Source organism: Myotis myotis, unplaced genomic scaffold (assembly GCF_014108235.1).
Source record: "Myotis myotis isolate mMyoMyo1 unplaced genomic scaffold, mMyoMyo1.p scaffold_m19_p_2, whole genome shotgun sequence".
In the NCBI taxonomy this organism is placed as follows: Eukaryota; Metazoa; Chordata; class Mammalia; order Chiroptera; family Vespertilionidae; genus Myotis; species Myotis myotis.
The window spans coordinates 138,754,579-138,780,885 of record NW_023416324.1 but is presented as its reverse complement, the minus strand read 5'-3'; the positions used below and the strand labels follow the sequence as shown (position 1 = coordinate 138,780,885).

The following is a 26,307-nucleotide window of genomic DNA, read 5'->3' as shown; positions in this document are numbered from 1 at the left end:
ACCCATGTTCTAGGAAAATAAAAGTGCTTAAAAGTTATTAGCCTTTAGGAAACTAGGAAAAGAAACCAAAAGCAGGTTATTTGAAAAAACAAACAAAAAACACACAAACAACAACAAAGAAAACAACCTACTAAGACTCTAGTAAGTCTAAATAAGAAAAAGAGAAGACAAAATCACTAATATCCGTAATGAAGGTGGGGACAGATCCTTACAGATCCCATGGACATCAAAAGGATAATAAAGACATACTATGAACAACTCTACGTCCAAAAATTGGATAATCTTGATAAAATGGACAGGTTCCTTGAAAGACACAATTTGCCAAAACTCAAACAAAAAGAAACAAACAATCTGAATAGGCCTATATCTAGGCTATTAAATCAATAATTAATAATACTTCAAAAGAAAAAGCACCTGACACAAATGGGTTCACTGGTAAATTTCACCAAACATTTAAGGACAAAGACATTACAAGAAAACTACAGACCAATGTTTCTCATAAAAATAGATGCAAAAATACTTAATAAAGTATTAGCAAATCAAATCCACAGTGGTCTAGGTATACCGGTTAATAATGCGGATTTTTTTCAATAGATGGAGTTACACATATGTTGATATATATGTGATATGATATGTATGCTATTTTGTTGTATTGACAGCAAGCTTCAAAACTTCATGTCAAATTTGCTGAAGGTGTTAACATCATAGATATTTTTATGTTTAAAAATGTTGAATTTCGTGCCCAAAAAAAGAGCACTTGCGGGAAGTTTTAATTCATTACTTTATTTTGAAGAAAAGTGCTGCTGGAAGTTATTGCATACTTCGGGAAGCTTATGGTGAACATGCTCCATCTCAAGATACTTGTGAACACTGGTTTAAATGGGCTAAAAGTAATGATTTCGATGTGAAAGACAAAGAACGTCCAGGTCAACCGAAAAAGTTTGAAGATCAACAATTGCAAGCATTATGGGATGAAGATGCATGTCAAACTAAAAAACAATTTGCAGAAAGATTAAACGTTGCTCAACAAATAATTTCCAATCATTTACAAGCAATGGGAATGATTTTAAAGGAAGGGAAATGGGTGGCACATCAACTGACCGAAAGACAAATGGAAAACCGAAAAGTCATCAGGAAAATGTTGCTTCAACAGCACGAGAGAAAGTCTTTTTTGCATCGAATTGTGACTGACGATGAAAAGTGGGTTTATTTTGAGAATCCCAAATGCACAAAATCATGGGTTGATCTAGGTCAACCATCAACATTGACTGCAAGGCCACATCGCTTCGGAAAGGAGACAATATTCTGCGTTTGGTGCGATCAGGAAGGTGTGCTGCATTATGAGCTTCTAAAACCAGGTGAAACCGTTAATACTGATCACTGCCGACAACAGATAATCAATTTGAACCACACTTTGATTGTAAGATGACCAGAATGGGCCAGAAGACACAGCAAAGTAATTCTGCTTCAAGATGACGCACCATCACACACTTCAAAACCAGTTAAAGACACATTAAAGACCTTGCCTGGGAAGTATTAACCCACCTGCTGTATTCACCAGACCTTGTTCCTTCAGATTACCACTTGTTCCAATCAATGGCACACGCACTTTCTGAGAAGCACTTCAAAATGTACAAGGGAGTGGAAAATTGTGTCTCTGAATGGTTTGCCTCAAAACAAGAAAAGTTCTTGGGACGCAGGGTGTCCCTCAGCCTGGCCTGCGCCCTCTCCAATCTGGGACTCCTCAGGGGATGTCCGACTGCCAGACATCCCTCTCGCAATCTGGGACTGCTGGCTCCTAACTGCTAACCTGCCTGCCTGCCTGATTGCCCCTAACCACTCTGCATTCCGTCCTGATCGCCCCCAACTGCCCCCCCCCCCCCCGCCTATATGCTCACCCCCAACTTCCCCCTCCTGCCAGCCTGCTCACCTCCAACTGCCTTCCCCTGCCAGCCGGGCTGAGGGACACCCTGCCCCCATAGAATTACCTGAAAGATGGAAGAATTGTGTAGCTAGCGATGGACATTACTTTGAATAAAGCACTTTTGATGTTTCTCTTGAAATTATTGTTTTCTTTGATTACAAAATCCGCATTATTATCCGGTACACCATTCCACAATGATGTCATTATACATTTGTTCAAATCCATGGAATGTGCAACAACAACAAAAAATTTAGCCATTAGGAAATGCAAATCAAATTCATAATGAGATTCCACTTTACAGCCACTAGGATGGCTAGAATAAAAAAGATAGATAGCAAGGATATTGAAAAATTGGAACCCTCATACAATGCTTGTGGGATTGTAAAATGGTGCAATCGCGTTTGAGAACAGCCTGGCAGTTCTTCAAAAGGTTAAACGTATAATTAGTTATCATATGACCCAGTAATTCTACTCCTAGGCATCTATACTAATAAAAGGGAAATATGCTAATTAGACTGGGAGACCTTCCGGACATCCTTCTGGACAAAGCCATGGTGGCAGGGCTGAAGCAGAGGCGGTTAGGGGCGATCAAGCCGGCAGGAGAGGGCAGTTGGGGGCGATCAGGATGGCAGGGGAAGGCAGTTGGAGGTGAGGAGGCCGGCAGGAGGGGGAAGTTGGAGGTGAGCATATAGGCGGGGGGGGGGGGGAGTTGGGGGCGATCAGGACGGAATGCAGAGTGGTTAGGGGCAATCAGGCAGGTTAGCAGTTAGGAGCCAGCAGTCCCGGATTGCGAGAGGGATGTCCGGCAGTCGGACATCCCTTGAGGAGTCCCAGATTGGAGAGGGCGCAGGCCAGGCTGAGGGACACCCTGCCCCCATGCATGAATTTTGTGCACCAGGCCACTAGTACTAGTATATCCAAGAGAAATGTAAACATTATGTCCACACAGAGTTGGACCTGATATCTCACAGCAGCATTATTCATAATAGCTGAAATTTACAAACAACCTAACCAGCATCCTGCGGTTCCTAGGATAAACTGGCATGGAAAGGTGGTGATAAATCTCAAAGAAAAATGCAATCTTTTACAAACAGGAGGAGCCATAAACTATCAGTCCAGGAGGACGCTAGGAACGAAAAGCAGTCCCTGGCCCAGTTTTACAACTGCAAGGAAGTGAAATCTGCCAACCACCAGTGAGTTTGGAAGAGAATCCTCATCCCCAGCTGGTATCTTGATTTCAGCCAAGCAAGACGCTAAGCAGAGAATCCAGTCATGCCATGCTCAGACTTCTGAGCTACAGAAACTGAGATAATGAACTGTGTTGTTTTAAGTCTGTGGTAATGTTATGAAACAACAGAAAACTAATACAACCAGAAATTCACTTTGGTTGTATGGTGAGAATACACTGGTTTTTGGATCATCAAATCTAAAAGAACTATAGTGCACAAGCTGGAATCTACGGCTCAGGGTCGTAATCAGCAGACAGATGCATTTTACTTGGCCTCTTGGCCAGCAGTTTGGGGCCATGCACTATTTCAAAACTATTTGAATTAGCTGCCAAAATTTTAAAAATCTGGAAACTTCATATTAAGTATGAATTTCTAACTTCTCTTAGAAAATCACAAGTAAAAAAAAAAATAGGAAACCTGGGCCAATAATGACTGTCTTCTTTGAAAGTCACACTCCGGTTGGTAGTGAATTTGTATCCACTTATATAGAGCTTAGAGATCTTAAGGTTCTCATGCCTCTTTCCTGTGTCCATATCAAAGACACTTTAGGTAGATTATGAAAAACAACATATTAAATTCTGGAAGAAGTCAAGTAGAAATATTCTGTATTCAAAAATATAGAGTACATGCACCTGGTTTCGGATAGACTACGATGAGGAGTTAATATTGTTCATGAAACACGAAACGAGGCTTATGTTCTCAAGTAATTGGAAGACCACTTAACCTATTGACAGGTGTGGCAAGTTAGAAAGACTACGTTGCTAGAGCAAAAGCACGTCAACCCTGTCTACCTCCAACAGATGGAAATGTAGCTTGCTTAGAGGACATCACTTAATTAATTTACACATACTGGTATTTATGGAGAGTTTACTGCCTATGTACAGAAATGCCTTTAATCTAAAAAACAAAGTGTACAATTCTCAAAGAAATTTATTTAGTGAATATATTCTAACAAGCCCCTGAATAGCCGGTCACTGAGCTAGCTATGCGCTGGGGGGTTCAGTGATGAAATTAGAAGGCAGAGTGTTGCCCTCAGAGAGCTCAGTGTAGTGGGACAGGGCAAACACACAGCTGAAGCCCCTAGAAGACTGAAGAGGCCATTACAATACCAAGAAAATGTTTAGAGTAGATGCTGTCATTAAATAATGTCCATCAGTACTGTGTCTGTACAGTCCGGCTTCAAGGATCACACTGCCTTGTGCTTGGTGGGCCAGAGCGAGTTGGGTTGTAAAATTTAGGCCTCTGATGTAGGTAGTAGAATGTTCATAGCAGACAATTAGTGATAGCCAAAAACTGGTTATATGGTAGATACACCTTAACTTTCTTATTAAATTTATCACTATTAGAAATTTAGATCGGCCTCCAGTTTTCTGTATAGTGAATAATATTACAATAAACATCTTCCTAGCACAACCTCTTCTGCCTACCTGAAGTATTTCCTTAGTGATTCTTAATATATACTTCCAGACTGCTATCCAAGTGAGCTATACCATTTAATACATTATCAATATTTTAAAAAGGTACCAATTTCATCACAACCATGGCAAACATATTAACATTTTATATTTTTTATTAATCCAAAAGACAGGGAGGGGGACATATTTAGTTTAGAAAAATTGCATTTCTTTTATTACAAGCAGAGTTGCCTCCTCCAGTTCCTCTTTCAAAATAGCAGCGTGGACAAAAGAGCACATAGATTTTTATTGCTATCCATGATCATGAACAAAGGGTCTCCATAGATAATTTTACAGCATTCAAGAAACCAAAATATTCACAAGGTAATACCATTCATCCCTATCAGTTTCATCTGAGTGGGTTTTCTTATAAAATTCTACTTTGAGAGCTTTTAGACTTAGCTTCTAAAAAGTCAGCAAACTTCGGGAGAGAAGAGAGCTTCATTTTGTTTCTATTTCTTAATAAAAACTCTTAAAAAGATGGTGACTCAAGGCCTTGGCTGTTATTAAGTTGACAACTTTTTTCAAGATAGCTGGCAGAGTTTCTAATGCCAAGCACAGTAATATAAAAACAATGAGTCATAATAATGTGTACACTTCAGCAAAATTAGAGGTGTTGCCAAGCATTATAGGTGAGACATACACCACATACCAAGAAATTTTTTCAAAGCTTTTCTGGAAAAATAAACTTTTCACCACTTAGGAGATGTCAAAGGCTTTTAATATTTCCTAGAAGAGCTTACTTACATCAGCATCACACAGTGGATTAAGTTTCACCCTTTTGAATACTGATAAGAAATGAGACAGGTGTCAATACCTTATTGACCTGCCTCATAATATTGAAGGAGACATTTAGAAGTGATGACATCATTTACAGAGACAAAGCTTCAATATTTCTTCTCTGTTCCAGTCCACAAACCAGTCTGACTATTCCAAAGCACAAAGATCCACCAAGGTCTTTAGAGTTGCATATGGCTCCTGTATATGACAATGCAACAACCTCACATGATACTTCTTAAGTGTAAGTTCCCATCAAGTCTCTCCATGAAAAACATCCACAGTAATTATTGTATTCTCATGAACATGTATGAGATGCCTTTATTCTCCTGACTTCATGTTTTCATAGGCTGGGACTGCATCTCTCATGAAACTCTATGGCTTTTATACCTATCATGCAAGATACCTATGAAGATTAAGATAACACTTCTTTAACTTCTACACATGAAAAATGTAAAAATGTAAAAATGTAAAAATGTTAACAATGATGATCATTCTGTAAGTTCACTATTGGTGTATAAAAATGCCATAGATTTCTTGGCGTTAATTTTGCCAAGCTACATTGCCAAATTCATTAATTAAGTCTAATAATTTTTTGATGGAGTCTTCATGGTTTTCTATGTACAGTATCATGTCATCTGCAAATAATGACAGTTTTACGTCTTCATTTCAAATTTGGATGCCTTTTATTTCTTCTTCTTGTCTAACTGCTATGCAAATTTGGATGCCTTTTATTTCTTCTTCTTGTCTAACTGCTATGGCTGGCACTTCCAGAACTATGTCGAGCAGGAGTGGTGAAAGGTGGCATCCCTGTCTCATTCCTGTTCTTAGGTGAAATGGTTTTAGTTTTTGCCCATTAAGTATGATGTTGGTTGGAGGTTTGTCATATAAGGCTTTTATTATGTTGAGATATGATCCCTCTATTCCCATTTTGCTGAGGGTTTTTATCAAGAAAGAGTGTTGGACTTTGTCAAATGTTTTTTCTGCATCAACTGATATCACTATGTATTTTTTATCTCTAAATTTGTTTATGTGATGTATATCAAGTTTATTGATTTGAGGATATTGTACCATCCTTGCATCCCAAGGATAAATCTTACTTGGTCATGGTATATGATCTTTCTGATGTAATACTGGATCCGATTTGCTAGAATTTTGATGAGGGTTTTGGCATCTATGTTTATGAGGGATATTGGCCTATAATTCTCTTTCATTGTGTTGTCTTTATCTGGTTTCATCGCACCAAAAAAATTAAGATACCTAGGAATAAACTTAACTAAGGAGGTAAAATATCTGTACTCGGAAAACTACAGGACATTGAAAAAAAAAGAGAGGAAGACATAAACAGATAGAAGAACATACCGTGTTCATGGATTGGTAGAATCTACATTAAAATGTCCATACTACCCAAAGCAATCTATAGATTCAATGCACTCCCCATTAAAATATCAACAGCATATTTCACAGACTTAGAATGAACTCTCCAAAAATTCATCTGGAATAAAAAACGACCCCGAATAGTTGCAGCAATCCTGAGAAAGAAGAACAAAGTAGGAAGGATCTCAATACCAGATATCAAGCTGTATTATAAAGCCACTGTTCTAAAAACTGCCTGGTACTGGCACAAGAACAGACATATACTAGTAGATCAATGTAATAGAATAGAGAACCCAGAAATCGACCCAAACCACTACGCTCAATTAATATTTGACAAAGGAGGCAAAAACATACCATGGAGTCAAGACAGTCTCTTGAATAAATGATGTTGGGAAAATTGGACAGATACATTTAAAAGAATGAAACTATACCACCGACTTACACCATACACAAAAATAAACTCAAAATGGATAAAGGACTTAACCATAAGATGGGAAACCATAAAAATATTAGAGGAATCCACAGGCAGCAAAATATCAGACATATGCCAAAGCAATATCTTCACTGATACAGCACCTAGGGCAATGGAAACTAACGAGAAAATAAACAAGTGGGACTACATCAAAACAAAAAGCTTCTATACAGCAAAAGAAACCATCAACAAAACAACAAGAAAGCCCACTGCATGGAAGAACATATTTGCAAATGTTATCACCGATAAAGGTTTAATCTCCAACATTTACAGGAAACTCATACAATTTAACAAAAGGGAGATACACAACCCAATCAAAAAAATGGGCAAGGGCCGAAACCGGTTTGACTCAGTGGATAGAGCATCGGCCTGCGGACTGAGAGGTCCCGGGTTCGATTCCGGTCGAGGGCATGTACCTGGGTTGCGGGCACATCCCCAGTGGGAGATGTGCAGGAGGCAGCTGATCGATGTTTCTCTCTCATCGATGTTTCTAGCTCTCTATCTCTCTCCCTTCCTCTCTGTAAAAAAATCAATAAAATATATTTAAAAAAAAAAAATGGGCAAGGGACTTAAGTAGATATTCAAAAGAGGACATAAGGAAGGCCAAGAGACATGTGAAAACACAGTCAAAGTCACTAATCATCCGAGAGAGATGCAAATCAAAACCACAATGAGATAACATCTCACTCCTGTCAGAATGGCTATCATCAATAAGTCAACAAACAACAAATGCTGGTGAGGATGCGGAGAAAAAGGAACCCTGGTGCACTGCTGGTGGGAATGCAGACTGGTGCAGCCACTATGGAGAACAGTATGGAGTGTCCTCAAAAAAGTAAAAATGGAACTCCCATTTGACCCAGTGATCCCACTTCTAGGAATGTATTCCAAAAACCAGAAACACCAAACAGAAAGGATATATGCACCCCTATGTTCATAGCAGCACAATTTACCTTACCTAAGATTCGGAAAAAGCCTAAGTGCCCATCAGCAGATGAAAACTGTGGTACATCTACACAATGGAATGGAATACTATGCTGCTGTAAAAAAAGAAGGAATTCTTACCATTTGCAACAACATGGATGTAACTGGAGAGCATTATGCTAAGCGAAATAAGCCAGCCAGAGAAAGATAAATAGCACATGATCTCACTCATTTGTGGAATATAATGAACAACATAAACTGATGAACAAAAACAGATCCAGAGACAGAGAAGCATCAATCAGACCGTCAAACCTCAGAGGGGAAGTAGGGGAGAGTGGGGGTAAGGATTTGTATGCATGTATATAAGCCTAACCAATGGACACAAACACCAGGGGAATGAGGGCATGAGTGGGGGGTGGAGGTCGGGCAATGAGGGGGTAAGGACACATATATAATACCTTAATCCATAAAGAAAGAAAAAAACAATGATGATCTCATTGGGAAACCCCTCACTTCTTTCAAATGAAACAATACTGAACACTTTAATTTGACATACAATAATTATTTTTCTAAAAAAAGTATTAAAAAAAACAACACAGAAACTAAAGAACAGAAAGCATTTTGTTTTATTAGGTTTATCGATTCCTGAAGTATATCAACAGATTTGTGGAGTGTAAGTTACATGGCAAAGTTAATCAAAGACCCACTGGGGGTAGAAAAAGATGATCAAGCTATTCCATGTACCATAAGAAAGTTTTGTTTTTTTAAATCCACTAGTAGATAAGAATACTGACTTTAGGGAAGAAACTAAAGAATGCAGAAATCTTGACCAAGCAATTTTGTAAAGTAAACACTTTGGTGGAAGAAGTAGGCTAAAAATACTTCTTACATACTCTGGAAACTGCATGATAAAGGGGTTAAAAACAAAGCAAGAAGGAGAGACAGGATCCTGTCTCTCTCTCTCTCTCTTTCTCTCTCTCTCTCTCTCTCTCTCACACACACACACACACACACACACACACACACACACACAGGATACAGAATTCCTTCCCCACCATAACCTGTTTTCCAAAAATTATTTAAAATTTTTTAAAAATTACAACACTGACAGAAGAGGGCTATCACATTAACCAATGTCACCTTAATAAATTCAATAAAAAAGAAGAGGCCTAGCACAAACACGGTAAAACACCAGCCCTGTTCTTAGAAATACCAGAAGCACAGTCTTTATCGCTTAAAAACATATGGTATAAAAATAAAGCAAAATGAGAATCCCAACAATTCAGTTTATGGACAACACCTCCCCCCAAAAAATCCAATAGTAAAGCGAAAGAAATTTGGAATACAAATTAATTAAAATAGGACCCAATAATATGCTAAATACAAGAAATACACCCAACACAAAATGACTCAGAAAAGCTAAAAATAAAGAGATGAGCAAAAACAGGTATACAAGGAAAAATAAGGCTGTGAGAGGTGTGGAGGGATGTTGTGTGTGTGTGTGTGTGTGTGTGTGATCTTGATGCCAGACAAAGGAGAATTCAAACTTAAAGGCAACACATTTTACAAAGGAGGGACTTTCTAAGGCTAGAAATCACAATTGGAATTGAAGACATTAAAATATCAATATCCATGCAATAACACAACAGTCCCCTTTACAAAAGAAAAACCCAAAGAGATGAAGTAACACAAAAAGAGAAACACACTAATAAGAGATCAGGTAGATAAAAATAAGGATACAGAATAAGTTAGACCTTTTGGATGCATATGAAACTTTACATCTTAATTTGAAAGAATAAACCTCAAGCATACATGGGACATTCACAAAAATAATTATATAATAAGTTAGAAAGAGAATATCAGCAAATTCCATAAAGTTGAAATTTTCCCCAAGAAATAAAAGCCTAGGGCCAGACGGCTTCACAGGTAAATTCTACCAAACATTCATAAAAGAATTAATACCTATTATTCTCAAATTGTTTCAAAAAATTAAAGAGATAGGAAGATTTTCAAACTCATTCTATGAAGCCAGCATTACCCAGATACCAAAGCCAGAAAAATAAATTCCATATATATTAAAATTATAAGGCCAATATCCTTGATGAACATAGATGAATAAATTCTCAACAAAATATTAGCAAACCAGATTTAACAATACATTAAAAGGATTACGCAAATGGAAATCATCCCAGAGATACAAGGATGGTTCAAAATCTATGAATCAATCAATGTCATGTCACATTAACAAAAATAAAGGATAAAAACCACATGACCATCACAATAGATACAGAAAAAAAACCTGACAAAATCCAACATCCTTTTATGGTAAGACATTCTCTATAAAGTGGATACAGAAGGAACATATCTCAACATAATAAAGGGTATATATGACAAACCTATAGCTAAATAACATAGTCAATGGTGAAAACCTGGAAGCTTTTCCTCTATGATCAGAAAGAAGGCAAGGATTTCCACTATCACCACTTCCATTCATCATAGTATCGGCAGTCCTAGTCATAGCAATCAGACAAGAGAAAGAAATAAAAGGGATCCAAAATGACATGAGAATGTTTATAAAAAATTCTAAAGTGTGCCGCGCCAGCACAGCCAAGGGTGATCCTGAGTCGGGGTGATGAAAGGATTAAGAAAAGAACAGACAAGGGAATGAAAGCTGGGTCTCGGTGGGAGGCTGCTCCCACCGAAGACACAGCGCCAGCGCCCACAAGCCGTGTCTTTATTTTATAGCAGATGCCACGAGGCAAAGTAGGGGCGTGATCAAGTTGTTTACAGCATTCTCGTGAGTTTCAAGCCTACTCAACTACATGCACCTGAACTCTATCACACAGGCACGTGGGGCCACGTGTTCGGACCATAGGTTCAAGCTTACAACTATAGCTGTTGGCTATAATTGTCCTGGGAATGCTCTGCCCTCCAGCTGGGACTTGCACGTGGCCACGAGAGGACTGTGCCCTCTCATTAGTCTGAGGCTGGAACCTGTCCAAAACACTGTAGCCGCGCCCCACACTAAAGATTCCACCAAAAACTATTAAGAATTAAAAAAAAGAAACAGTAAAGTTATAGGATACAGAATCAGTATGCAGAAATATTTCCTTTTTATAACCAATTAGTAACAATCAGGGGGAGAAATTAAGAAAGCAATCCTACTTACAATTACATCAAAAAGCATAAAATACCTAAGAATAAATTTAATCCAAGAGGTGAAAGGCTTATACTCAGAAAACTATAAAAATGAAGAAAAAAGTGGATAATACAAGTAAATGGGAGGAGATACCTTGTGCATGGAGTAAAATTAATATTATTAAAATGTCCTCACTACCTAAAGCAAAGTACAGATTCAATCCAATCCCTATTAAAATATCAGTGGCATTCTTCTTAGAAATAGACAATTAATCCCATTTATATGGAACCACAAAATACCCTGAATAGCCAAAGAAATTTTGAAATCTTGAGAAAAAAACAAAGTGGAAGATATCCCTGATATCAAACTATATTATAAACCTACAAAGTTCAAAACAGTATGATACTGGCATAAAAGCAGATGTCTAGATAAATGGAATACAGACCAGAAATAAATCCTTGCTTACATGGTCAATGGATCTATAACAAAGAAGGCAAGGAGATGCAATGAGGTAAAGAGTCTCTTCAACAAGTGGTGTTGGAAAAACTGGACATATGCAACAAATGTAATCGGACCATTTTCTTACACCATATAAATAAACTCAAAATGGATTAAAGACTTAAATGTAAGACCTGAAACCATAAAAACACCTCGAAGAAAATATAGGCAATAAAGTCTCTGACATTACTCTTAGCCATATCTTTTTGTATCTATCTCCTAGGGCAAGGGAAACAAAAGAAAAAATAAACAATGGGTGTACATCAAACTAAAAAGTTTTTGCAAAGTGAAGGAAACCATCAACAAAATGAAAAGACAATCTACTGAATGGAAAAAGATATCTACAAATGATACATACAATAAGAAGTTAATATTTAAAACATATAATGAACTCACACAACTTTACACCAAAAATCCCCCACAACAATCTGATTTAATAATGAGCAGAGGACCTGAATTGACATTTCTCCAAAGAGAACAGACATACAGATGGCCAACAGATACATGAAAAAAATGTTCAACATTAACAATCATCAGGGGAATGCAAATTAAAACTAAAATAATATATCACTTCACCCCTGTCAGAATGACTATCATCAATAAGTCAACAAATAAGTACTGGTGAAGATGTGGAGAAAAGAGGACCCTCGTATTCTTTTGGTAGGATTGTAAATTAGTGCAACAAATTGGGGATTCCTGCTGGAATTGAACTTGCACCAATGACCACTGGTTGACATCAGTTAAAGGACAAATGGCAAAACAAAACAAAAGCACCACCACTTACTACAGAAATAAAGAAGGTATCTATAAAAATAAAAGTGTAATATGCAAACTGACTGAATGGCCATCCAGATGTCCTTCCGGACAACCTTCCAGATGAAGCTGGGGCTGCAGCCGCAGCATTGAGGCAGCCGCCACAGCTGCGAGGGAGGGATTGAGGCAGCTGCTGTGGCTGCGAAAGCCTATTCTTGCACAAATTTTGTGCATCGGGCCTCTAGTTTTGAAATAATTTTAACAGAAAAAATGTGTAAAACCTACATGAGAAAAAGTTTAAAGCACTCCTAAAAGACAACAAAATTAGATTTGAACAAATGGAAAAAAGCAACTCTTGTTCTTGAACAGCATGACTCAACATCATAAAAATAATTTACAAACAGCATAATCCCAATAAAAATACCAATAAATATTTTTATGAAGTTGGACAGGTATCCAACTTTCATATGGATAAATATACATATGAAATGAACATCTATAAGTAGAGAGTAGCTCAATCAGATATTAAAATAGTAAAAAGTCTCTATAATTAAAACTGAAATTCTGACACATGGCTAGGCCAGTGGAATACAATAGAAAGTCCAGAAATAGAACCAAGCACATACAAAACTGAAGTATATAATAAAGTATATAAAAACCTTTGGGCAAAGATAGACTGTTAAATACATGCTACTAGGACAAGTGATTAGTCATCTGGAAAGCGACTATTAGATCTACACTTCATATGGTACAAAAGAATATCTCCAAATGGACCTGGGATCTAAATATACCACATAAATACTAAAGTAAAACATGGGTAAGTTTATTTTTAATTAGGATGTTAAAAAAAGGCTTTCCAATTTCCAATTACAACTCAAATCCAGATGCAATCATTTAATACAGTTTTGAAAGTTTGCATGGCAAAACCTGCCCACAAAAAGCCACTATAAACAAGCTCCATAAACAAAGTTAAAACATGAGGAGGCAAACTAACAGAAATTGCAGCACATATCACATACAGGCTAATATCAGTAAATGACAGTAAGAAAGTTCCGAATACCTGAGAGAAACAAAGATCAAAGAAGCTTGACAGAAAAATGGGAAATGACATAAACAGATATAAAGATGAATAAGAAATGAATTTTTAACATATTTTTTAAAAGTTCAACCTGACTCATAGAAAGAGAAATAAAACTCTACTGGGATACCATTCCTTACCTATCAATTACCAAAACATAATATTCTGTTGGCAAGGCTGTGGGAAACAGGTATTTTAATGCATTATGGTGGAAATGAAAATTGGCACAACCCTTGTATAGGGGAATTTGGCAATGTCTAATAAAGCTATATATATTTACCTTTGAATCAGAAATTGTACTTTAGGAATTGACTTGAAGATACACCTACAAGAATACAAAAACACTTATGTATAAATTTATTTACTGCAGAATGCCTGTAACTGTAAAATATTGGAAGCAACCTATACATAAAAGAGTTGTTAAACAAACTGTAGTATATCCAGGCTATGAATTCTAGGTAGCTGTGAAATGAATGAGCATTATCTCTATGAATTGGTGTGTATTGATTTCTAGAAAGATACATTATTGAAGGGTTGGGGGAGGGAAGTAGCAAAGAAAATCAATAGTATGTTAGATTTTGTATAAGAAGGAAAAATAAAATACAAATGTATAATACAAAAAAGAAATGTAGAAAAAAATTAATGCAATTGGTTAGCTACAAGGGTTGGATGGAAGTGGGAAAGGATAGAAATGTAGTGTAGTGAAGTCACTATCTTTTTGTATAGTTTTAACTTTGAGAACCAGGTTCATATGAAACTCAACAAAGAAAACAGAAAACAAAGAACAGAGAAAAAAACTAAAATGGAATATGAACAGAAGTAAATGAACCAAACCTTATTAGAAATGGATAACATAACACATTGGAGGGTAGGAGGTGGTGGGGGAAAACTAGCCCTGGCAATCTGAACATAGTATTTAGACTACATGTCCTCAGGCTAAGACTAAACAAATATGAATTCTAGGTAGCAGGTTTCTTTTAGAGGCATGGATTAGCAATCCTGAAACTACTTTCTGTGTATTAGAGCACCAAACAAGTAAAAGCACCTATCCTATCTAATAAAAGACAAAAATGGTAATGGACCGTACCTTTGCTACACTTCCCATTGGCTAATCAGGGCAATATGCAAATTAACTGCCAAGAAAGATGGCAGTTAATGTGCATACGTAGGCACCAAGTGATGGAGCGAAGCCGGCTGGCCCCGGGCAGGAGCAGTGAGCGAAAGCCGGCGTGGCGAGCGAAGAGCAGAGGGGGGCCCACTGGTACGCGGTGGGCCGGGGGCTTAGTTAAGGCTTAGTGCATACTCCCTGGTGGCCCAGCAGCAGGGCATCCTGGCAGCCTCCTGACAGGCAGGCGGCGGGGAGAGCCGAGTGGGGCAGGGGCTGCAGGGAGCCATGGAGGGGCAGGGCGGCCGAAGCCAAGTTCCCAGGGATCTGAGAAGAGTGCTTGACAGGAGCCCAGACTGCAAAGAAGGAAGAGGAAACGGCCACGGGGAGCTCTTCCAATCCCCCTGCACAGACACCCTACCCCAGCCCCCGCACCCCCAGGGGGACGGGGAGGCTGACCAGACAGGAGAAGACCCAGCCTTGGGGGTAGCTGCAGCCCGTATCTCCAACTCCCAATCTCTTCCCTTGCCACCCCTACCAGGGGTGCCCACAACAATAGCACGCCTGCGACAACCCGTCAGCGCCCCGAGGCACCCGAAGCCCATGGCCTGCCACTGCTGGGCCCCCTCCGCTGGGGCCAGGCACGCCTCTCCTCCCTACAACTCCAGACCAGGGTGAAGGCAGGCCTAAGCGGCCCTCAGGGTCAGACTCATACCCCCAACACCCTCTCCCCGACAGCAGTGGCACTGTCCCTGCAGCAGAAGTGCACTGAACCTTGCTGGGGGTGCAGCTAAACCCGCCCTCCTAGTCCACCTGGCCCCACCGTGGCCCGGCCCCTGCCCTGCTCCAGGAGATTGGAGCCCCGCCCTGAGCACATACAGCTTCGAAAAGGCCATGTACAATTTAAAGAATGGTGCCAAGTGGGGAGATTTGACAGTTACTCCCCCTTCAGCCTTGCCACTCCCCTAGCGCCCCCCTAACACTCCCCCCTACCCCAAGCCAGCGCCTCCAGGGACGACCACCGCTACAGGGCTGCTGGCCAGAGCCCGCCCCTCCGAGGCCTGTGGAACCCTCTGCAAAGCTTCCATAGCTACAGTCCCAGGAAACAATCATGCCCTCCTCCCCTAAGCAGCACCTGCTACCTGCGAGGGTACCTGTGGGCTTAAAAATAACAATCCCCTCCCGTTTAGACATCACTTACTTGATGAAACATTTCTAGATTTATTAGCTCAGAACCTCCGCATGACAACCCAGTGAGGTAGGCGGAGAAGAGATTACAATTCCCATGGTATATGCGTATGCAGAAATGAAGCTCAGAGAGGAAAAGTGTCAAGTCCAGTGGTTCCCAAGGTGCAGCACACGCCCCACGGGGGTGGGGGTGGCGGGCAATTTGATTTTAAGTGGGGACAATTCCAGAATGAGTTAACAGTGAATTTTTTGCATTTCGTATGGTTCGAAGGGGCCTCATCTACAGTGTATCCTATATAATGAAAGGCTAATATGTAAATGACCGAATGGTTGGATGACCGGTCACTATGCTGTGCGCTGACCACCAGGGGGCAGACACTCAACGCAAGAGCTGCCCTCTGCTGGTCAGTGTGCTCCCACAGGGGGAGAGCCGCTCAGCCAGAAGCCAGGCTCACAGCTGGCAAGCACAGCAGCAGTGGTGGGAGCCTCTCCCGCCTCCGTGGCAATGCTAAGGATGTCTGACTGATGGCTTAGGCCCACTAGGCCGTCAGTTGGACATCCCCCCAGGGCTCCCAGATTGTGAGAGGGCACAGGCCAAACTGAGTGACACCCACCCCAGTGCACGAATTTCATGCACCGGGCCTCTAGTCCTATATAATAAAAGCCTAATATGCTAAGTGTCCAGACATCCATTCAACCAATCAAAGTGTAATATGCTAATAATATGTTAAGGCTGCTCAACCGCTTGCTATGACATGCACTGACCACCAGGGGGCAGAGAGTCGACCAGTCGCTATGATGTGCACTGACCACCAGGGGGCAGACGCTCCATCAGGTACATTAGCTTGCTGCTGGGGTCTGGCCGATCGGGACTGAGAGGGGCCTGAAACACCCTGGAGACCTCCTGCATCCCTCCCCAGCCCCAATCATGCACCAGTGGGGTACCTCAGCCTGGCCTGCGCCCTCTCGCAATCCTGGACCTCTCAGGGGATGTCAGAGAGCCAGTTTTAGCCGGATCCCACAGGCCAGGCCAAGGGACTCCACTGGTGCACGAATTTGTGCACCAGGCCTCTAGTACTATAGATAACAGGAGCTAGATATCTCATTGTCAGAGTGGTTTCCACTATGAAAAGGGAAGGGACAGAATAAACCCTGTGATATAGGATTAGGATTAAAGGTATCAGTATGAATGAATGCTTTTTAATAAATAGCATAATTAAAAATAGATATACTATGTGTAATGTACATATGTAAGTTTGTAAGTTTGTAAATACATACATCTATTTATTAAATCTATCTGCTGAAAGGGCATGGCAGCTCACTGGTCTAAACTTGGAGATCAGATAGTGATTTCTAATACTATTTTCTACAAAAAAGAACCAGGGTTCCTTGAAGAAATGGCTGGTTTTAGGGCTGAGTCAGGGCCAGTACAAGATAACTATAGAATATCCTATGACAGACCAGAAGGGAGTACTCAAATAATGATGAGGACATCACAAAAGAACACAGGAGCTAGCTTAGAGAGGCTCCAACTGGAAATTTGGAACAATCTGAGCATCAAAATAAATAATAAGTAAAGGATTATAAACCATGGACTAATGTGAGAATCCATGAGTCCACACTGACACAAAAGAAGAAAAAGCTCACCCTTTCAGTAAACACACACACACACACACACACACACACACACACACACACACAAATCCCCACCACTGACATAGAGGGAATGATGAAATCAGAAAATCACCACTTGATGACAACTGTCATAACAACAACAGCTGATTCAGACAAGAATTATTAGTGGATGCCAAAACTAATGGATACAAGCTTGATGAGTAAATAGGGTATTTACATCATTTCAAAGAGTCTTCCCACAAGATGAGAACTGATAAACAATAACATAGCTACAGTGTAGAAATCTGGGGGATACCAACTTAGCCAAAAGATCCAAGTTAATGTCACCAGTAAATGGGACAACCTGACATTGTGTGCCTCCGGACACAACGCTCTGAGAACATCACTCTAGGGCAGTGATGGCAGACCTTTGGAGCTCGGCGTGTCAGCATTTTGAAAAACCCTAACTTAACTCTGGTGCCGTGTCACATATAGAAATTTTTTGATATTTGCAGCCATAGTAAAACAAAGATTTATATTTTTGATATTTATTTTATATATTTAAATGCCTTTTAACAAAGAAAAACCAACCAAAAAAATGAGTTCGCGTGTCACCTCTGACATGCGTATCTTAGGTTCGCCATCACTGCTCTAGGGCTTTCCTGCCAAAAGTCTGAATCAAATCACGAGGAAACATCAGACAAACCAAGTTAGGAATTTACAAAATAACCATAAACTTAAAAAATGTCAACATCATGAAATAGAAGGAGAAACAGAAACTGCCCTCATTTTTAATCTCTAAAATAATGGAGACTAAGAAGATGTGACAAATGAATGTATACACAACCTTAGAATTAATTTTGCGATATAGGGCATTATTTAACTGGAGAAATTTTAATAAGGTCTGTAGGTTAGTATAATATCAAAGTTAAATTATTCTATTTTGATAACTGCTCTGAGGGGCATCTGTAATACTCTCAACAATAAAGATAAAAAAAGAATGTCGTACATTTCTAGGGAATAAAAACTTTAGTATATGGGGGAGGGGTGTCAGGAACATTATGTTTGAAACTTATTCTCAAACAGTTTAGCAAAAAAATTGAGGGGGGTAATAAGAATTGGGGGGGGTGTTTCAAAAATATGGTAAAAATGTTAACATTTGGAAACTATGGGTGAAAGGATATATAAATTACCCAATCCTTGCAACTCTTCTATAGCTCTGAAATTTTGCAAAATAAACAAATAAAAGAAAAAAGCTGCACCCTGGTTGGTATGGCACAGTTGGCTGGACGACCTCCTATGTAACAAAAGGCTGTGGATTTGATACCTGGTCAGGGCATATGCCTGGGCTCCATCCTGGTAGGGGCCAGTGGGAGGCAGCCGATTAATGTTTCCCACTCACACTGATGTTTGTTTCTCTCTCTCGGCCCCTTCAACTCTTTCTAAAGATCAAGTAAAAATCAAATTAAATTTAAAAGTTGCTAGTTTCGACAGTCATACAGTAAAACATTAAAAAATAATAGCTGGCATCTATTACTCTAAAAGGCCTAGTGGTTGAGATTATGGACTTTACTATCAGCCAGACTTCAGTTCAAGTCCGAACTCTGCTACGTGACTTTGGACAAGTTACTTATTTTCTCTCATCTTCTGTTTTATGGGAATAATATATAGAATTCTAATAGGATTCCATAAAATCAAGCATGTCAAAAACTTGCACTAAGAGACACCAATTTTGGAGCCTGTGAAGGTTTGACTCCTGCTTAGCAATTTACTAACTGTGTAACCTTGAACAAGTTATTTAACCTCTCTGTGCCTCAATTTTCCTATCAGTAAATGGGGGGAGGGGAGAGAGAATTGATAACAGTATCTATCTCAAGGGTTCTTGCGAAGACTAAGTAAGTTCATTGATAAAAGTGATTTGAATAGCACCTGACATAGCAAGCATTGCATACATGGCAGTTATTTGCATTACCAGCTAAGGCTTCTACCAAACAAGAATACAGAAAAATGTTAGCTTTCATTATCATTGTTAAATATGTAATATTATCATCAATACAGCTTTTTTCGAGAGGTTTGGTGGCAAAGAGAAAGAAAATTTATCTTTTTCCTCTTAAAATAGGAAGACCTAAGCACATTATAGAGAGAGGAGACAAACGATCCAGAAAGAAAAACTGAAAATGCTAGAGACACGTAATCATTTATGAAGTGAAGCCCAAAGGGCCTCAGTCTTTCTCATTATAAATATCATGAGGATTTAAGAGACATAATTTAAAAAGGCACCTTGGCTAAAGGTATAAGACAGAATGTATATCTTTAAATATAACTTTGAATACATATACACACACACTTTTACATTTCTTCTACAGAATGCATTTTCCTTAATGCCTATAAAGCTTTAAAATATTTAGCTTCTCTTTTAGAGATCCACCTACAATTGCCCTCCTCCCTCCATTTAAATCGAAAACTTTAAGCAAAATACAGAAAATATATAGAATAAGAAAAGATTACAAATAAGCAAAGACTTTTCTTTTTAATAACATTTGTGTCTAAATTTCATTTTTGGATTAATTGGCAATAATTAATTTCCATGGGGAAATGATACTAGCAGATGTCTATAGATCAACATGAAAAAATATCTAAATATTGAGAGAAAAGATATATATTATAAAATAGTTTGGAGATAAATATTTGTATATGAATAGAAAAGGTTGATATTGATAGCAAATGGATTTTTTACTTTACATCCATCTTTATAGAGCAACTATTATGTTTCAGACACAAAGGATTAAAGAGTAATCAAAAAAGAAATTTAATATTCAAGGCGCAATGGGATGTTCTCATTTCAATTCAATTTGCCTTAGAAAAGGAACAGAATTCAGACCTACAGAGCCAATCTGCACTCTATCATTAAGCACATCCTATCTGTCAGTGAAATGAGTACCAATACAATGAGTTAATTTCACAAAGATTTCTGTAAAGTTTATCAGTTTAGAATATAGTTATATAAAATCAAAATACATTCATTTAAAGAATATTACACATTTCCAAGGAAACAGACAATGACTGTCCAACTGCCAAATAACTGAAAGTGCCTTGTCAGTTAAAACACAATCCAATGAATTTAGTGAGGACTGAAGAAATAATTCCTTAAGAAACCATTCTCCTTTTCATTTTCTTTATTATTCCATAATACCATCTCTCAGGGGCAAATATTCCTAAAATTAAAAGTTATAGACAAAACCCACAAACTTAAGCTTTATATCAAAGTCACCAAAAAATGGGAACCACGAGATACTTGGGCCTGCCTCTTTTTGAAAAGGGCACTGAGAAGAGATGAAACAGGAAAAAGAAGATTCACTACCATTAACACGGGAATCTTGATGCTAACAATGTATTTGTTTCTATTCTGTAATTCTCTGCATATCAACATTAATCTGAACATCGAACAACTATTCTCAAATGATCTCCATTTCTCTGCAATGTCACGGTAGTTACCTTTCTCTCACTAAACAAAGAGTGCTATCCAAATGGAGGACCAGGGGTATGTGATAGGAGGCGATGTTATGGGGAGGGAGCAAACTAAAACCCAACAGGAACCATCATGACTCAGTACCCTTCACCTTTCTGCAGCTTTTAATTCATCCAGTTAAAGAGAGAATAAGGAAAAACAAAAACAATGGAAATAAGGGAGAGCTGAGATTTACTGTACATCTACTACATCCACCCTTTTACCTTTCTGCAGCTTTTTATTCCTCCAGGGGAAGAAAGAATAAGGAAAAACAAAAACAATGGAAGCAAGGGAAAGCTGAGAGCTATTATACACCTACTATATCCCAAGCATTGCAAAGTATTATTGCATTTCATCTTCCAAGAGTACAGAGGATGACTCTGAAGTCTGGGCAGGGTTGACTTTCAGCAAGTAAGTCCTATGGCAGCGATGAGAACCCAGTAAGCGATTTAAAACCTGTGCTCAAAATGTTTCTCACATCACTCAACCTCTCTAACAATAATAGTAGTTATTGTCCCAGCATACAACCCTTTTATTTAAAGAAAAACCTTTTCATTATGGAAACTTTTAAAATCCTATATAATAAAAGGCTAATAAGCAAATCAACCGACCAGTGGAACAACCAGTCGTTATGACGTGCACTGACCACCAGGGGGCAGACGCTCAATGCAGGAGCTGTCCCCTGGTGGTCAGTGCACTCCCCCAGGGGGAGCACTGCTCAACCAAAAGCAGGGCTCACAACTGGCGAGTGAAGCGGCGGTGGCAGGAGCCTCTCCCGCCTCTGCAGCAGCGCTAAGGATGTCCAACTGATGGGGAGCGGGCCTTAGCCATCAGTTGGACACCCCCCGAGGGCTCCCAGACTGCAAGAGGGCGCAGGCCAGGCTGAGGGACCCACCCAAGTGCACAAATTTCATGCGCTGGGCCTCTAGTCTTCTATAATAATAAAGACATAATATGCTAATTACACCAGACAGCCAAACGTCCTTCCAGACAAAGCTGTGGCAGCTGCGAGGGCCAAGGGCAGGTGGCAGCTGCAAGGGCTGAGGGCAGGCAGCTGCGGTGGCTGTGAGAGCCGAGGGCAGACAGCTGCGGCGCTGGCAGCAGCAGTGGCAGGGTGATGTGGGGGGCACCTTCACCTGATCTGCCTGGTTGCCTCCTGCAGAGGAAGGCCAGACTGCAGCTTAGGGCCACACTCTGCAGGGAGAGGGCCTAAGCCATCAGTAGGACATCCCCTGAGGGCTCCCGACTCTGAGAGAGGGCAGGCCGGGTTGAGGAATGCCCCATCCCCAGTGCACGAATTTTCCTGCACTGGGCCTTTAGTATATATATAAAAGTAGAGAGAGGAGAGTGTAACAACTCTGGTGTGCCCATGGCTCAGCTTCACCTATATGTCATTGTTGTGTCACCTACCTTTTGTTCTCCCTGAAATATTTAAAAACAAATTTAAGACATTTCATTTGACTTCAGAATATCTCTAACAAATTAGATCTTTAAATAATATTATCATGCCAAAAACAACAATCATTCTTGACTATAACTGAATGCCCAATTCTTCTTAAAATATCTCTAATTACCTTAAAAATATCTTTTTGTAGTTGGTTAGCTTAAATCAAGATACAAACAAGATATACACATCACTTTTGGAGATGTAGCTCAATAAAGGATGGGACAAAAGTAGGTTTATAGTTGTGAGTACAAGATTTTATTCTTGTATCATTATTTATTAATTATTATTACCTTATTTTCCATACAAACAACTGTAAACTTACTTTAGCCCACCCTGTATATGACAGTTCCTTCCACTTCCTCCCCTTTCTTTTTATAAATGGCATTTCTAAAAGGTGAGACCTCGAAGACGCTGCGGGTTTAGTTGCAGTCCACTGCAACAAAGCAGGAAGCGCAATAAAGTCAGTCACAATCTTTTTGCTAGTGGAGGTTCTTGCTTTCAATTTGTAACAAAATGCCACCTATGTGAAGTGCAGTAAAACAAGGTATGCCTACACAGACTTTAGGGTTGACAGCATGTGTTTCTCTAGCTCCTTTCTTCCCTTGAACGGCCGTGGGCTTGATTACACTGTGGTTCACCTTTCTTCATTGTTGTTGCAAGACTGCTCAGGTGGTACTGTTTACTCTGTACTGCATCACCTCAGGAGGCATTTGATATCCACTTGCTCTCTATTAGAGTTACAGTAATAGTGTTTCTAAATCACTGGGTATTTTCGTTCCTAAAAGCTTATCCGATACCACATACTCACGACAATGTGCATGTGGTGACCAAGCTACCAGGTTAATCCAGAGTTAACAGGGGCAACAGAAGTTATCAATTAATGGTCAGAGAAGCAGGGAAGGAATTGTTCCTTTGGTAGATAAGAGGCAAAAAAGTAGAGAAGGATTTGACTATAGATGGAGAGGAAGCCAGAGGACAAATAAGATGTTCAAAGAACAAGATACTGGGTTCCAATTATGGTTCTAAAAGATATTTTACACACTTGTACCAATAAATGTTTCCAAATAAATTCAGAAAACCCAAGAATTCTTTATTTTATGATGTTAGTTTACCAAACACCTTATAAAAATTTCCACCTTTCTTGCTTAAGAGCAAGGTGCTGCTCTCTAAGCCAAAGGTTCCTAACTAGACTACAAAGTGCGTTATCCTTGGAACTTTAAACTCCTGAGGCATGGCTCCCACCCAATCAATTCTGATTCAATGGGTTTTAGGGAGCGGTTCTCAACCTGTGGGTCGCGACCCCTTTGGGGGTCGAACGACCCTTTCACAGGGGTCGCCTAAGACCATCGGAAAACACATATATAATTACATATTGTTTTTGTGATTAATCACTATGCTTTAATTATGTTTAATTTGTAACAATGAAATTGGGGGTCACCACATGAGAAACTGTATTAAAGGGTCTCGGCATTAGGAAGGTTGAGAACCACTGGTAAGGTGAGGACCAGGTATTATTTAAACAGTATTATTCAAAAGTCTTTCCAGGTGACTCTAATATGTAGCCATAATTGAGAACCACTGCTCTTAGCTAAGATTAAGAATAACAGCAATATTTACTAAGCATGTGTTGTATTTTATATACTGTTCTAAGTACTTTAAATAATGAGTTCATTTGTTATTTTATAAGTGAGGAAACAGAGAGGTCAGGTAACTTGCCCAGGGTCACAGAGCAAGCTAACAGCAGAGTTAGGATTAAATATCAAGAAGTTTGGATCAAAAGCCCTTGTTCTTAATGACCATGATATACTGGCCTCATAAGCATAAATTATATTTGTATTCTTTAATTGCAAATAAAATGATCAAAGAAAAAAAATTAGATAATTAACTTTCTCCTTAGAAATATTACAGTGGCATTTTGTTGCAAGGGTACGAGCACAGGCTTGTTACAAAGGTAAACAAACAAACAGATAAATATTGTCTCTTCCCAAAAGATTCAAATTTGAGATTCACACAGGCTTTCAATAATTTCCCACATTATTATCCATATAGTAGTTATTCAATCATAAGTATCGAAAACTGCTTTAGTTGTAAAACTCAGGCAATAATGTATTACATGTACATTTATAAGAAAATTTCCTACCTATTTCAGTTCTGCTAAGTCCAATTCCATTATAAATTCTCAAGTAATTTAAATGACAAGAATCAGAATCTTCAATGTCAAAGTCACCAAATTTGATGCGCAATCTTTCTCCCATCTTTACACGAATCTCCCATTCACAAACGGTGCTGTTGGGATAGGTCTGTGGGTAGTTTATAGACATAAGGGTTCCACTTTCAGGGCCTAGTACAGTGTGTCCACATCCATCACCTTTAAAAAGAGTTAAAAGAACAATAAATTATTCTTACATCTTTAACTTAAACTGTAAATACAAAGGATTTTAAAAAATGTATTCTATTATATATTTTATACTACCAATACTTTCTTTACACAAGATAAAAAAGATGACATAGTTCTTAGGATATCTATATACAGGAGCCAAGAGAGCAAGGTTAGGTAAAAATAATCAATAATTAACTTTATAATTTTTGAGTTCAAAGGACCTTCCAATCTGAATTAGAAGTAAACATAATTTGGCAAAAAATATATATACATGTCATAAATCCAAACTTGAAGAATATCAATTCATAGTAATTATTTTTTAATATATTTCTTTATTGATTTCAGAGAGGAAGGGAGGAGAGATAGAAACATCAATGATGAGAGAGAATCATTGATCGGCTGCCTCCTGCATGCCCCCCATTGGGGATCGAGCCCACGACCCAGGCATGTACCCTTGGCCGAAATCGAAACCGGGACCCTTCAGTCCGCAGGCCGACGCTCTATCCACTGAGCCAAACCAGCTAGGACCATAGTAATTATTTGAAGTAAATGAAAACTATAAAAATGAAAGTATGTGACTAGTTTCACCTATTCATTTACAAATATCACAAACCTCTTCTAAAATCTGTGAGGTGAATGATTTCTGAAAGTACTTACTATATACTAAAGATAATGCCATCACTGATTATATGACACACTGCAAGGCATGCCTTCTTGAAGGCATTAAAGCAATATTTATTGAAGTTTAATTTTATATTCTACTGAAATTCGACTGTTTAGTAATCCCTCTGCAAAAGCCTCATTGTTTCCCTACAAAATGATGAGAAAATGTTTATTTAAAGATTAGGGGAAATGACCTTAATATCTTGGTAGTAGCATTATTTGTTCTAGAAATTTCTTCAGAAATTGGATATGAAAACTCAGGTAACTTAACACATTGTTTGTAAAAATAAAATATGTACATCCATTCCTTTCTTATGAAATGTGTTATTTTACTGGGCAGGAGACATGCATTATTGATGAGAAGGGTTTCTTTCAGCTGCTGCTCCGATTCTACAGTTTAGCATTCCTTAATGACAGGATTCAAATACATTCTTTTTAATAGGAAGATTAATACATCTTTTTAAAATGATAAGTATTTTCCCGTTCAAAAGAGCTATTGATAATCATTGTTTGAAATAGTTCGGTGCTTGCACAAAAAAACAATACTGAAAGTGACACTGCTGGGTTTTAATCTTAATATGGATAGAGATGGCTGTCATAGAATGTTCTGTTATCTTACCATTATCTTGAAATATTATTTTTAAGAACAATGTAGAACTGGTATCATTTAGTAGAACAGATGAAAGCTTTAATGGCCTATGAATAAGAACTTAACATAGTATCTAGCAAGTAGTAGTTGCAAAGCAAATGTTTATTAATGTTTATTAACCTACTAGAGGT

General features: G+C 38.8%; 1 protein-coding gene across 3 annotated transcripts in view; it reads right to left on the bottom strand.

Moving 5' to 3' along the window:
- The window catches only part of DCBLD2 (discoidin, CUB and LCCL domain containing 2), a 98,506-nt gene that overhangs the window by 51,799 nt on the left and 20,400 nt on the right, over positions 1 to 26,307 (bottom strand). For all 3 annotated transcript variants that reach the window (XM_036350644.1, XM_036350646.1, XM_036350645.1), the window contains one exon: positions 24,625 to 24,852. In XM_036350644.1, coding sequence (XP_036206537.1) covers positions 24,625 to 24,852 — 228 coding nt within the window. The remainder of the gene's footprint in view (positions 1 to 24,624; positions 24,853 to 26,307) is intronic.